Here is a 14,814-nt window from a genome sequence, read left to right on the forward strand (position 1 = left end):
CCCTAAGATCAGGAAGGAGACAAGGATGCCCACTATCGCCACTTTTGTTCAATGTAGTATTGAAAGTCCTAGTCACAGCAATCAGACAAGAAAAATAAATAAAAAGAATCCAAATTAGAAAAGGAGTAAAAACGTTACTGTTGGCAGATGACATGATACTATACACAGAAAATCCAAGAGACCACCAAAAAACCATTAGAATAATTAAATTTCATAAAATTGCAGGATGGGAGTTCCCGTCATGGCACAGTGGTTAAAGAATCCGACTAGGAACCATGAGGTTGCAGGTTCGATCCCTGGCCTTGCTCAGTGGGTTAAGGATCCGGCATTGCTGTGAGCTGTGGTGTAGGATGCAGACGTGGCTCGGACCCCGCGTTGCTGTGGCTCTGGTGTAGGCTGGCAGCTACAGCTCTAATTAGACCCCTAGCCTGGGAACCTCCATATGCCATGGGAGCAGCCCAAGAAATGGCAGAAAGACAAAAAAATAAATAAAAATAAAATTAAATAAAATTGCAGGATATAAAATATATAGAAATCAGTTACATACACTAAAAACAAGCTATAAGAGAAATTTAGAAAACAATCCCGTTTACAGTTTCATTTAAAAAAAAAAGAAAAAAAAATACCTAGGAATAAATCTAACCAAGGATATGAGAGATTGTACTCTGGAAGAATTTGAAGACAATACAAATAAATGGAAAAATATGCCATGCTCATGGATTGGAAGAATTACCATTGTTAAAATGTCCATACTACCCCAGGAAATCTATAGGTTTTATGCAATCCCCCATGGCATTTTTCACAGAACCAGAACTAAGAATCCTAAAATTTGTATGGAGCCACAAAAGACCCAAATAGCCAAAACAATCTTGAGAAAGAAGAACAAAGCTGGAGGCACCATAATCCTTGATTTTCAAAATATACTAAAGCTATAGTACTCAAAACAGTATGATACTGGCAAAAAAATAAACACAGGTAAATAGAACAGAGTCCAGAAATAACCAGGTATATATGGTCAATTAATCTATGACAAAAGAGGCAAGACTACACATTGGAGAAAATTCACTTTATTCAGTAAAGGTTATTGGGAAAACTAGACAGCTACATGCAAAAGAATGACACTGGACCACTCTCTTAAGCTATAGAGAAAAATTAATTCAAAATGTTTTAAAGACTTGAATGTAAGATCAGAAACCATAAAACTCCTAAAAGAAAAGATAGGCAGTAAGCTCTTTGACAATGTTCTTACCCATATTTTTTTGAGCCTCTCAGGGCAAGGAAGGGACACAGAAGCAAATATAAACAAATGGGACTTCATCAACCAAAATTTATTTTGCACAGCAAAGAAATCAACAAAATGAAAAGGCAACCTGCTGAATGGGAGAAGGTAAATCATATATTTGATAAGGAGTTAATATGCAAACTATAAAAAAACTTTTACAACCTAATAATCAAGAAAACAAAACAACCATACTTAAAAGTGGATAGAGGACCTAAAAAAAATATGGCCAACAGGCACAGGAAAAGAAGCTCACCATCACTAATCATAAAGGAAATGCAAATCAAAACCAAAATTAGATTTCACTTCACTCACCTGTCAGAATGGCAATTATCAAAAAGGCAAAAAAGAACAAGTGTTGGCGAGGATGTGGATAAAAAGGAATCCTCATACACTGTTGGTGGGAATGTAAACTGGTGCAACCACTATGAAGAACAGTGTGGAAATGCCTCAAAAATTTAAAAACAGTACCCATATAATCAGCAATCCTACTCCTGGTTATTTATCTAAAGAAAACAAAAACACTAATTTGAAAAGATATATACACTCCATTGTTCACTGCAGCATTATTTAAAATAGCCAAGATACAGAAACCACCTAAGTGCCCATCAATAGATTATGGATTAAAAAAAACATGGCCTATGGAGTTCCATTGTGGCTCAGTGGGTTAAGGACCTAATATTGTCTCCTAGAGGATGTGGGTTCAATCCCTGCCTGGCCTCACTCAGTGGATTAAGGATCCGGCATGACCATATGCTGAGGCACAGGTCGCAGATGTGGCTCAGATTTGTGGCTGTGGCAGAGGCCTCATCTGCAGCTTGGATTCAACCCCCAGCCCAGAAACTTCCAAAGGCCGCAAGTGCGGCCATTAAATGAACAAAAACAAAGATGTGGTATATATGTACTATGTATATATACAATATTAACAAAATCAGCTTTAAAAAAAGCATGAAATCTTGTCATTTGTGACAACATGGAGGGACCTAGAGGCTATTTATTTTGCTAAGTGAAATAAGTCGGACAGAGAAATTATATAAGATTTCACTTATATGTAGAACCTAAAATACAAAAGAGAAACAGATTCAGATACAGAAAACAAACTGATGGCTGCCAGAGGGGAAAGGGGTTAGGGGTGGGGGGCACGCAAAATTAGTGAAGGGGATTAAGAGGTACAGACCTGTGGTTATAAAATAAATCATGGGGATGTAATGTGCAACATAAAGAGAGTCAATAATATTGTAATAACTGCAGGGTGAAGAACAGTAACAAGAAGGTGACCGTTTTGAAATGCATATAAATATTGAATCATTACGATGTACATGCGAAACTAATATGATACTATTATGTTGATTAAAAAACAAGAAAAATCACTGTGTAATAGATGACACTCTTAATGATGATTCTAATACATCAAGGTTATATTCAAAAAATTTATTTAAGTACATAATATACTTTAGAAATACAGTGCTCAAAAAGATAAGCTTTTGAAAGATTTCCTAACAAGTCTTGCAGAGTCTCATTCTTCAAGAGTGTAGAATTAGCCACCTCTAGAAGAAACAGATACGGAAGCTCAGATAACTTTAATGATTTATGGTAAATAAAAATCAAACTTGAATCTATGATTGAAAAATGAAAATAATTACAATATATCTATACAGAAAACGTAAGTTCAAGAGCTTAACATCAATTAACTGCTGTCGAAATAAATACCTAAAATAACCAAAAATAAAACTGCTTAATAGTGGGAGACAAAATATGACGAGGAGGAGGAGGAAAAACCAAGAAAATGAATGAAGAAAGTGCGTAGCAACTCCCAAAAGTGTTTTGACAAACAGGAATTCAGATCAGAGGAACAAACACAAACCTGTCTATGAATATGACCAATGAAGCAATAGAAAGTGACTAAAAGTCAGTCATAAATAAAAAATGACAACCAAAAGCACAGAGAGTCTTAAATTATTTAATCCAAACATTATCTAACCCCTCAATTTGTTTGGTGCTATGTAGTTCATCATTCTCCAGTAGAAAGAAATGTGGGACAAACACATTACTGGTTGGAAAGAGTGTTCTGGAACTAACTCACCCTTGAAGGTCAGGGTCGGCAGTACCACTGTGTCCCCGTAACATATTTCTTTAGTATGGAAAATAAAATGTCAAAGAAGGAATTACAGTAAATTTTATTTTAAAATAATCAGCTGAATCTCAAACTTCAAATAAATGGATCTTAAAATGTTTATCCACTTCAGACTCTCCATATACTAATCTAGTGCACAGCTAACTTTTCCCTTTGGCCCAAAAGGGACCAAACTGGCAAGTATCTACAGTAACTCTCTTTCCATGTCTTTAATATTACAGGTACACTGACTCTTGAGGAAGATTAATAAAGAACTCTACTTCTTAGAAAATGTTTTAAAATGATCTACCCCTACCATCACAATTCACAAATAAAAACACTCAGATCAGAGTAACCTCCCCAGGTCTCCCTGTTCTCAGGTGATGTCGTGTCCACTACTCTGCAGCCTTAAAGGTCCTGGTATTATGAGTAAAGCCTTCTCACTCCTACCATTAGACATACTGTCACGGCCTTTTGTATCATCTGGACAAAATCTGTTCTAAATCAAGTAATCACCAACTTCTGTCTCCTATCAATCTAAAAATGAAAAAGAATTTACTGAAAAGAAATTAAGACTTTCGAAAAATCATTTTAGCAATACTTAGTAAGATCTAGCAGAAAGACTGCTTCTTAATTTATTTACAATTGACTTGACAATTTGTTAGTCTGATAAGTCCACCTAAGAAATACTGAAATTAAAATTTCTCTAAGTATGCATATATATACATATATATAAAATACACTATTAACACACCTATAGATTGATTAATAGGAAAATAAGGAGTTCCCGTCATGGCTCAGTGGTTAACGAATCCGACTAGGAACCATGAGGTTGCGGGTTCGATCCCTGCCCTTGCTCAGTGGGTTAAGGATCTGGCGTTGCTGTGAGCTGTGGTGTAGGTTGCAGACGCAGCTCAGATCCCACGTTGCTGTGGCTCTGGCGTAGGCCGGTGGCTACAGCTCTGATTAGACCCCTAGCCTGGGAACCTCCATATGCTGCGGGAGCAACCCAAGAAATGGCAAAAAGACAAAAAAAAAAAGAAAAGAAGAAGAAGAAGAAGAAAATACAATAAAACATGTGCCATGAGCCCAATGTCGATTTTCACCACCAAAGAATAATGTTAAGATTCAAATCATGATTTCCTGATTAACAGACAAGATTTTTTTTTTAATAGGATAAAAACGTAGGAACAGACATCCAAGTAATTATAAGTAGCTAAATAAACACAACTGTAGACAGGAGAAAAATTAAACACCTATGAAGGCACATTTAGACCAAGTAATGTTTTTTCATTATAATAAAGCCTGAATAAATTACTTGACAATAGTATTTGCTAACTAAAGGAAGGTAGTATTTTTGCTGGTCATAGGTGTGGATTTTTTTCATCAAAGAACATTAAAAGGTTGAGACATAATGATACCACTTTTATATTTAACCAACAGTTCTGATACCCTCTCATTTATCTTTGATAGCTGATTACATGAATAGAAAGACATGATAAATACATGCCAGTTTTAAAATGAAAAATCCTTTAAAGCAATCTCAGCATCTAAATGGTAAAGAGAGTATGAATTCCTAATCTGGCATACAGTTTTTGTTTTTGTTTTTTTAATTCAAGGGAAAAGAGTACATGAATGAGTCTACCTATTTGTAAAAATGTGAGTGATCAAAACAATGCAATCACTGGGTTCTCACACTCTGTGGGTTCAGTTTAAAATGTTCATCTGGTGTAGCATTCAGCTGTCAAGAGGGAGCAGCTCAAAGGACATCACACAATCTATAAACCAGCTGGAAGGAGCCATCCAGACTTTGCCCTGCCGAACTCTCTCTGGGCGATGATTAGACAAATCCTCATAGATGATATACTGCGTGCAGAAGCGCTGATCAGAATCAGGTTTGGCATGGTATGCGACTGTATTGATGGTTTGAGTCACATCACTGTCTGGCTTGGGCTTTCTACTGAGGATCTGGCCCCCAGCTGCAGTGACAAGCTTAATAAGGTTGTCCTTTGGATGGTGTTTGAAGGTTCCCCCAAAATAGAAGTAGCATCCATCAAACAGCTTTGGCAACTGAAATAACAAGAAAAATCTCGTTAAAAAGCAGACCAAAATATTTTAAAACACAGCATATGAATGAGGGCAATAAAAGTAATAGTTGCAAGCAGTTAACTAATTAATGAGGTGCTGGGACAAGCTGTATTTCAAGTAAACTATTTGGGTCAAGAAAAATACTTAATGCAAATAAAGCCTTCCTATTTATAATTTGTTCCCTAAGACTCAGGTCCTTTTCATTATTCTCACATTTTAGGTATGCTGGGCTGTGTGTGTGTCAGGGGTGGCGGGGGGGGGCGGGTGATACATACACCCAAAACCTATTCACCAACTTTCTTTTCTCAGAATGTTTATTCATACTTTGTGGGACTTTAAAACCCCAAGAATTCCTTCCTAGAGTATCTGAAATATGCTTCAGAAATACCAAGCTAAACTTAAATGTCAGAGTAACATCTTTTCCATGGAACTTTCCAATTCTGCCTATTCAAATTCAGGTCCTGTGTATTACCAAGCTAAGGTCTCTAAGGCAGCGATGTGGGAATGTGGCCTCCAGCATTCTAGAGATGTATGTATTCCTTGGAACACAATACAGTATAAAGACAAGTCTAGGGATCCAATTATCTATGAGACATACTCTGTGTGCTTCATAGAAAAAAGCTTCACAGTTCCCTTCAACAAAAATTTTTCTAATATACTTATATGTCAACAGGATAATGGAATATTACCCATTAAAACTGCAATATGTGGCAATAAAGACATGGTTAACTAAATCCAAGCAGCAGCTGTAAGTCTTCTTTCAAGCTATTTCCTGTATCTGGGACTTACTTCAGATTCTGAAAGGTTTATGAGAATGTTCAAGATGCCAAAAATCCATTAACAGTATGAAATTATTACTTTCTGGATTTTACTGCTCATTGTGATCTCTCGGAATCAAGTGCTTGAAATAAGCACAATTAAAATTTTAATCAGTCACCTGTACTTGTGGAACGGGCATGGGTTTTTCCTGATGGTAATAATAATAAGTTAGAATAAGAACAATGAAAGTGTATCAAAAGGAAAATACCAGCTGTTCTCTGTTGAGCCTGCTTCTCCTTGGCCCTTCAGGAATTTCATACTTTTCTTCCTGTTCACATTTTTTTCTTTGTAGACAAGCTTTCACCCCTGGCAAAAAAGCAAAGATAAAAGCAAAATAAGTATCAAGTGATCATTATTTCTTTCACATTGAAATTAAGCAATTTACCTAAGTGATTTTCTTCTTCGTGGCTGTTTTATGTATTTTTCTTAAATAGAAATATAAACCTTACTTTTGCCAAAACAAAATGTAATAAAACTAGTTTTCCATATAAAGAAAATGTAAGAAATCTTTCCTTTAGAGGAATGAGCAATAAAGTAGTACTAAACACTAATTTTAGTTTCTTTGCTAAAAGACTTAAATAGATAACACAATTTCATGTACAGGAATAAAAATCCAAATTTTATTTATAGCAATTATCAGGATTAAGGTCCCTCATTTAGTTCAGCCACAGTGATCTGACCTTGAAGTCTACCCTGCTCATGCCGGCAGTCCTACGTCTAATCTCCTGTTGGATAAAAAGTGATCTGACAGAAGGGAAAGTATTTGAGTGCAGAGCACCTAGCGAAGCTAGCCATATAACAGGGCACTTGTTAAACAGTAAGCAGAGTCTGGGCCATGTTTGGGATCTGACAGGTACACAATGAATTGCCAGTCGATGACTTGGTGACGATTTCAAATGCTTTAGAACTGCTTCAGCTGAGATGCTCCAAGAAGTTGCTTAATACACAAAAGTCAGAATGTTTTAATATCTGAATACTCTACCTCTCCAAAAGCAGAGCTCTGTCAATAGAGTCATTTTTTCTTAAATTGGGACTATTAATGAATATCCTAATTCAACCCTCAACCTTGGCATAGCTATAATTCCCTGTCATTTGATTCTTAATTTTTTGTTAGTTTTTCTTTTGTTTTAGTATCCCTTTCCCCAATGTTTTCAAAACAAGGATCATATTTAGCTAAGTCTGCTATGCTGAATCCTGTTCTCCTTTCTAACATCATAAATACAATGGTTTTATAAAAATTGCTGGGGCTTTGCTTCTAAAAAAATTAATTTCAAAAATATAATTTCCAGGAATTCCCTTGCAGTGCAATGGGTTAAGGATCAGCATTGTCACAGCAGTGGCTTGGGTCGCTGCTGTGACAAGGGTTCAATCCCTGGCCCAGGAACTTCAGCATGCCAGGGGTGCAGTCAAAAACATGTAATTTCTCATAACCACACACTGGGTAAAAAAGTACTAAAATATTAAGTTTACTGTATACTAAAAATGAGTCTCAAAATAAAAACTCTGAGAAGCTCCCGTTGTGGTGCAGCAGCAACAAATGCGACTAAGAACCATGAGGTTGTGGGTTTGATTCCTGGCCTCCCTCAGTGAGTTAAGGATCTGGTGTTGCAGTGAGCTATGGTGTAGGTCACAGATGCAGCTTGGATTCTGTGTTGCTGTAGCTGTAGCATAGGCCAGCAGCCTGAACCTCCAAATGGACCCCTAGCCTGGGAACCTCCATATGCTGCTGGTGCGACCCTAAAAAGCAAAAAAGCAAAAAAAAAAAAAAAAAAATTTAACTAGGTAAAAACCATACCAGAAACACCAACAGTGTGCTTGCATTACATCATACACTGGTTCTATGTTAAACATCAATACAAAAACATTAGCAATTTAGCCAAATCACTGACTTATTTCAAATTCAATTATTTTACATATAAATTATTACCTTTACTTTTTTTTCCACTTAAGACGTAGCCCACTTCCCCAACCTCCTTTTCCAATTATATCTGCATAATATTTATACTGGTATCTTTAGATGAATGTGTATGCCAGTATATAAAGCCAAGGACTGGGAGTTCTGGTTGTGGCATAGTAGAAATGAATCCGACCAGTAACCATAAGGTTGCAGGTTCAATCCCTGGCCTCGCTCAGTGGGTTAAGGATCTGGTGTTGCCATGACTATGGTGCAGGTCACGGACCCACCTAGGATTGCACATAACTGTGGCTATGGTAGGCCAGCAGCTACAGCTCCAATTAGACCCCTAGCCTGGGAATCTCCACATGCAGCCCTAAAAATAAAAAAACTAAATAAATAAATAAAGCCAAGGACTAAATACAAGCACTCCCTATGATATCTACTCTAACAAGCAGACAGTTAATATCTAATTATGGAAATAAATAAACGGGCTGTGCCTATGCTGGCTGCTTATCCATTTTATGGGTTTATTTGGTTGATTATTTAAACTATCAAAAAAAGCATACTAAAATGGTATTTATTGATCTTGGCAACGTGCCAGCATTTGTCAATCAACAGAATGTAGCCTTAACAGACACAAGAATGAGATAAGCATGGCCTTAACAGAAATGAGATGAGAGACACCAAGGGGGCAGCATGGCATTTCTAAGGGAAGATGCCAGTGCTTTTATAGTCTAAATATACCTCAAGTCATAAAACTTTTAGCTTTATAGCAGTTGTTTAGTAAATTTTTGAAAAGGGAGGCAGAAAAATCTAATGCTCTAATTACAATTACTGAGCTGAGTGATATTCTTCACTCTTCTGCTTTTCTCTTATTTCAAGTAACATTTTGCCAACTCTCTCTGCCACCTAATATCAACTAGGGGAGGAAAATATATCTTCAAATATATCTTCCTCTTCCCCCTGAAAACTAAGGAACAATTTCCAGGTCTATAACAACATGTTAGAATTCCTGTCATCGCATATAAAACATTGAGAATGTTTTGAAACTTGGGTGTGACAGTGAGTCCAAAAACTGTGATTCCAACGTCTACAAGGACCATTCAGATTATATAACAATTTGGGGACCCTTGTGTTAAGTGGTAGGAAGTTATGGAGACTGTAACAAACAGGAAAATGTACATCATACTTAAAGACAGAGAAATTAAATGGTTTCGCTGAACTAAACCACATAAATTGTTAGATATCTGGCCTTTAGATTGCCAATTTGAAACTACTGATGCTTCGTGTATCAACCTCCTCACCTCACAGATAAGGAAACTTAAATCCTAAGAGATTTAAATTGTTTTTCCCAAGTGACACAAGAGAGAAGACAACTCAGATATCCTCCAACTCCCAGATCAGTTTTTTCCATCTTTATTTAAAAAAAAAAATAATAAAGCATCTTAGGAAATGCTACGTATTTCCTACTCAGATTTAATATATTACATCTCTCCTATAATAAAGCACATAACCACTTAACAAATAAAGAAATATGAGACTCCTTATTTTTAAGTGATTAGCCAGAAAGTATACCAAAATGGCAAAAACTGCTGACTACCTTAGGGGTTGGGAGGGGAGAACAGGCATCTGGCTTTGTCCTCAGTGAATCAAAGAATCTGTTTAATTTGACTGATGCCAAAGTTGCTACTCTCTAATTTGTACCCTATGAATTTCAGAATGTTCACACTTCTCAGGAGACATTTACATTAATTAGAAATCCATATCAATTTCCTAGGAAACTTCTTTTGAGATAAACCAATAGACCTAATTTACTAAAACAAGAAAAGAATGAAGCACTTGAAACTTTCAGTAACTTAAATGGTGATACATTAACATCATCAATGAAATGAAAGAATCTGCCAACCAAAATATTACCTAATTAACAAACCTAAATAATAGACACTATTTTATTTTTTTTAATTTATTTTTTTTTAATTTTTTTATTTTTTTTTATAATTTTTTTTTATTTTCCCACTGTACAGCAAGGGGATCAGGTTATCCTTACATGTATACATTACAATTACATTTTTCCCCCACCCTTTCTTCTGTTGCAACATGAGTATCTAGACAAAGTTCTCAATGCTATTCAGCAGGATCTCCTTGTAAATCTATTCTAAGCTGTGTCTGATAAGCCCAAGCTCCCGATCCCTCCCACTCCCTCCCCCTCCCATCAGGCAGCCACAAGTCTCTTCTCCAAGTCCATGATTTTCTTTTCTGAGGAGATGTTCATTTGTGCTGGATATTAGATTCCAGTTATAAGTGATATCATATGGTATTTGTCTCTGTCTTTCTGGCTCATTTCACTCAGTATGAGAATCTCTAGTTCCATCCATGTTGCTGCAAATGGCATGATATCATTCTTTTTTATGGCTGAGTAGTATTCCATTGTGTCTATATACCACATCTTCCAAATCCAATCATCTGTCAAAGGACATTTGGGTTGTTTCCATGTCCTGGCTATTGTGAATAGTGCTGCAATGAACATGCGGGTGCACGTATCTCTTTTAAGTAGAGTTTTGTCCGGATAGATGTCCAAGATAGACACTATTTTAAGGTTAAAATTACTCAATATACATTACTTAAGCAAACTGCAGCAAGAACAGTTAAATCTATTTTCCAAATTAAAAAGACTATCACACACCAAGACACATCATAATAAAAATGGCAAAAGTTAGTGATAAAGAGAGGATCCTAAAGGCAGCAAGAGAAAAGCAGAATGTTACCTACAAGGGAACCCCCATAAGAATATCAGCTGATTTCTCTACAGAAACACTACAGGCCAGGAGGGAATGGCAAGAGATACTTAAAGTGCTAAAAGGAAAAAATATGCAACCTAGAATACTCTATCCAGCAAGACTATCATTTAAAATAGAAGGGGAAATAAAAAGTTTTTCCAACAAACACAAACTAAAAGAATACAGCAACACAAAACCCAGGTTAAAAGAAATACTGAAAGGACTTCTCTAAACCAAAAAGAAAGGAAGGAAAGGGAAGAAAAAAAGAAAAAAAGAAAAAAAAAAAAAAAAAAAAGAAGAAGAAGAGGAAGAACTAGGACTGAGGAAACCGCAATCAGAGAGCAGTCACTCAAATAAGCCAGCATACAGATTTAATCATGAACATGCTTCAAACAAAATAAAATTAAAAAAAAAAATAAAAAAGAGTCATCAAAACCATAAAATGTGGGCAAGGAATGTTAGGAAGTAAATAACCCTTTTTGTTTGTTTGTTTGTATGTTTCTCTTCTTAATTTTAATATAGTAATGAAGTGTTTGAACTTACAGGACCATCAGGCTAAAACACACAATTATAGGAAGGGGTTAGCATACTTAAAACACAGGGCAACCACAAGCCAAATATTGCATTTGCAAAAAATGGAAAAAAAAAAAAAAAAAAAAAAAAAGAAAGGAAGAATGGAGAACCACAGAATCAACTGGAACGCGAGGTGCAAATGGCAATAAATAATCATCTATCAATTATCACCTTAAATGTCAATGGACTGAATACCCCAATCAAAAGACACAGAGTGGCTGAGTGGATAAAAAGGCAAAAACCTTCAATATGCTGCCTACAAGAAAATCACCTTAGGACAAAGGATACATATAGATTGAAAGTGAAAGGGTGGGGAAAAATATTTCACACCAATAGACATGACAGAAAAGCAGGAGTCGCAACGCTCATATCAGACAAAATAGACTTTAAAACAAAAGACATAAAGAAAGACAAAGAAGGACACTACTTAATGATTAAGGGATCCATCCAAGGAGAGGATGTTACTATTGTCAACATATATGCCCCAAATACAGGAGCACCCAGATACATACAACAAATATTAACACACATAAAGGGAGATATTGATGAGAATACAATCATAGTAGGAGACCTTAATACCCCCCTCACATCAATGGACAGATCCTCTAGACAGAAAACCGATAAAGCAACAGAGATCCTAAAGGAAACAATAGAAAAGTTAGACTTCATTGATATCTTCAGGACACTACATCCAAAAAAAGCAGAATACACATTCTTCTCAAATGCTCATGGAACATTCTCAAGAATCGACCACATATTGGGACACAAAGCTAACCTCAATAAATTTAGGAGCGTAGAAATTATCTCAAGTATCTTCTCTGACCACAATGCCATGAAATTAGAAATCAACCATGGGAAAAGGAAAGAGAAAAAACCTACTCCATGGAGACTCAACAACATGCTACTAAAAAAGCAATGGGTCAATGAGGAAATCAAGAAGGAAATTAAAAACTACCTTGAAACAAATGATATTGAAGACACAACCTCTCAAAATCTATGGGATGCTGCGAAAGCAGTGCTCAGAGGGAAATTTATAGCAATCCAGGCCTTTCTCAAAAAAGAAGAAAGATCCCAAATTGACAACTTAACCCTCCACCTAAACGAATTAGAAAAAGAACACAAAAGGCCTAAAGTCAGCAGAAGGAAGGAAATTATAAAGATCAAAGAAGAAATCAATAAAATAGAGACTCAAAAAACAATAGAGAAAATTAATAAAACCAACAGCTGGTTCTTTGAAAAGGTGAACAAAATTGACAAACCCCTGGCCAGACTCACTAAAAAGAGGAGAGAAAGAACCCAAATAACCAAAATTATAAATGAAAAAGGAGAAATCACAACGGATACAGCAGAAATACAAAAAACCATAAGAGAATACTATGAACAACTCTACGGCAACAAGTTTGACAATCTGGAAGAAATGGACAATTTTCTAGAATCTTACAGCCTGCCAAAACTGAATCAAGCAGAAACAGACCAACTGAACAGACCGATCACTAGAAAGGAAATTGAAGAGGTCATAAAATACACTCCCTACAAATAAAAGTCCAGGACCAGATGGCTTCACAGGTGAATTTTACCAAACATATAAAGAGGAATTGGTGCCCATCCTCCTTAAACTCTTTCAAAAGGTGAAGAAGAAGGAATACTCCCAAAGACATTCTATGAGGCCACCATCACCCTCATTCCAAAACCAGACAGAGATACCACCAAAAAAGAACACTATCGCCCAGTATCATTGATGAATATAGATGCAAAAATTCTCAGCAAAATCTTAGCCAACCGAATCCAACAACATACAAAAAAATTACACACCATGACCAGGTTGGGTTCATCCCAGGTTCACAAGGATGGTTCAACATACGCAAATCAATCAGCATCATACACCACATTAACAAAAAAAAGTCAAAAATCATATGATCATCTCAACAGATGCAGAAAAAGCATTTGACAAAGTCAAACATCCATTCATGATCAAGACCCTCACCAAAGTGGGTATAGAGGGAACATTCCTGAATATAATCAAAGCCATTTATGATAAACCCACAGCAAATATAATCCTCAATGGGGAAAAACTGAAAGCCTTCTCACTCAAATCTGGAACAAGACAGGGATGCCCACTCTCACCACTGCTCTTCAACATAGTTTTGGAAGTCTAGCCACAGCAATTAGACAAACAAAAGAAATAAGATCAAACTGTCCCTGTATGCAGATGACAAGATACTATACATAGAAAACCCTAAGGACTCAACCCCAAAACTACTTGAACTAATTAATAAATTCAGCAAAGTAGCAGGATATAAGATTAACATTCAGAAGTCAGTTGCATTTCTGTATACCAGCAATGAAATATTAGAAAAGGAATACAAAAATACGATACCTTTTAAAATTGCACCTCACAAAATCAAATACCTCAGAATACACCTGACCAAGGAGGTAAAGGACCTATAGGCCGAGAACTATAAAACTTTAATCAAAGAAGTCAAAGAAGATGTAAAGAAATGGAAAGATATTCCATGTTCCTGGATTAGAAAAATCAATATTGGAAAAATGGCCATACTACCCAAAGCAATCTACAGATTCAATGCAATCCCTATCAAATTACCCATGACATTTTTCACAGAACTAGAACAAACAATCCAAACATTTATGTGGAACAACAAAAGACCCAGAATCGCCAAAGCAATCCTGAGAAACAAAAACCAAGCAGGAGGCATCACTCTCCCAGACTTCAAGAAATAGTACAAAGCCACAGTCATCAAAACAGTGTGGTACTGGTACCAAAACAGACAGACAGACCAATGGAACAGAATAGAGAACCCAGAAATAAACCCTGACACCTATGGTCAATTAATCTTTGACAAGGGAGGCAAGAACATCAAATGGGAAAAAGAAAGTCTATTCAGCAAGCATTGCTGGGAAACCTGGACAGCTGCATGCAGAGCAATGAAAAAAATAGAACACACCCTCACACCATGCACAAAAATAAACCCCAAATGGCTGAAAGACTTAAATATATAACAGGACACCATCAAACTCCTAGAAGAAAACATAGGCAAAACACTCTCTGACATCAACATCATGAATATTTTCTCAGGTCAATCTCCCAAAGCAATAGAAATTAGAGCAAAAATAAACCCATGGGACCTCATCAAACTGAAAAGCTTTTGCACAGCAAAGGAAACCAAAAAGAAAACAAAAAGACAACTTTCAGAATGGGAGAAAATAACTTCAAATGATGCAACTGACAAGGGCTTAATCTCTAGAATAT

At 36.2% G+C, this 14,814-nt stretch overlaps 1 protein-coding gene across 1 annotated transcript in view; it reads right to left on the bottom strand.

The window, feature by feature from the left end:
- BARD1 (BRCA1 associated RING domain 1) overlaps nucleotides 2,696–14,814 on the bottom strand; it is an 86,407-nt gene continuing 74,288 nt past the window's right edge. The window contains exons 10-11 of the mRNA XM_021075146.1: nucleotides 6,508–6,605; nucleotides 2,696–5,462 (exon numbers count right to left, since the gene is read on the bottom strand). Of these exons, the coding sequence (XP_020930805.1) occupies nucleotides 5,130–5,462; nucleotides 6,508–6,605 (431 nt within the window). The 3' untranslated portion in view covers nucleotides 2,696–5,129. The remainder of the gene's footprint in view (nucleotides 5,463–6,507; nucleotides 6,606–14,814) is intronic.

The sequence above is a fragment of the Sus scrofa genome, chromosome 15 (assembly GCF_000003025.6).
Source record: "Sus scrofa isolate TJ Tabasco breed Duroc chromosome 15, Sscrofa11.1, whole genome shotgun sequence".
Classification (NCBI taxonomy): Eukaryota; Metazoa; Chordata; class Mammalia; order Artiodactyla; family Suidae; genus Sus; species Sus scrofa.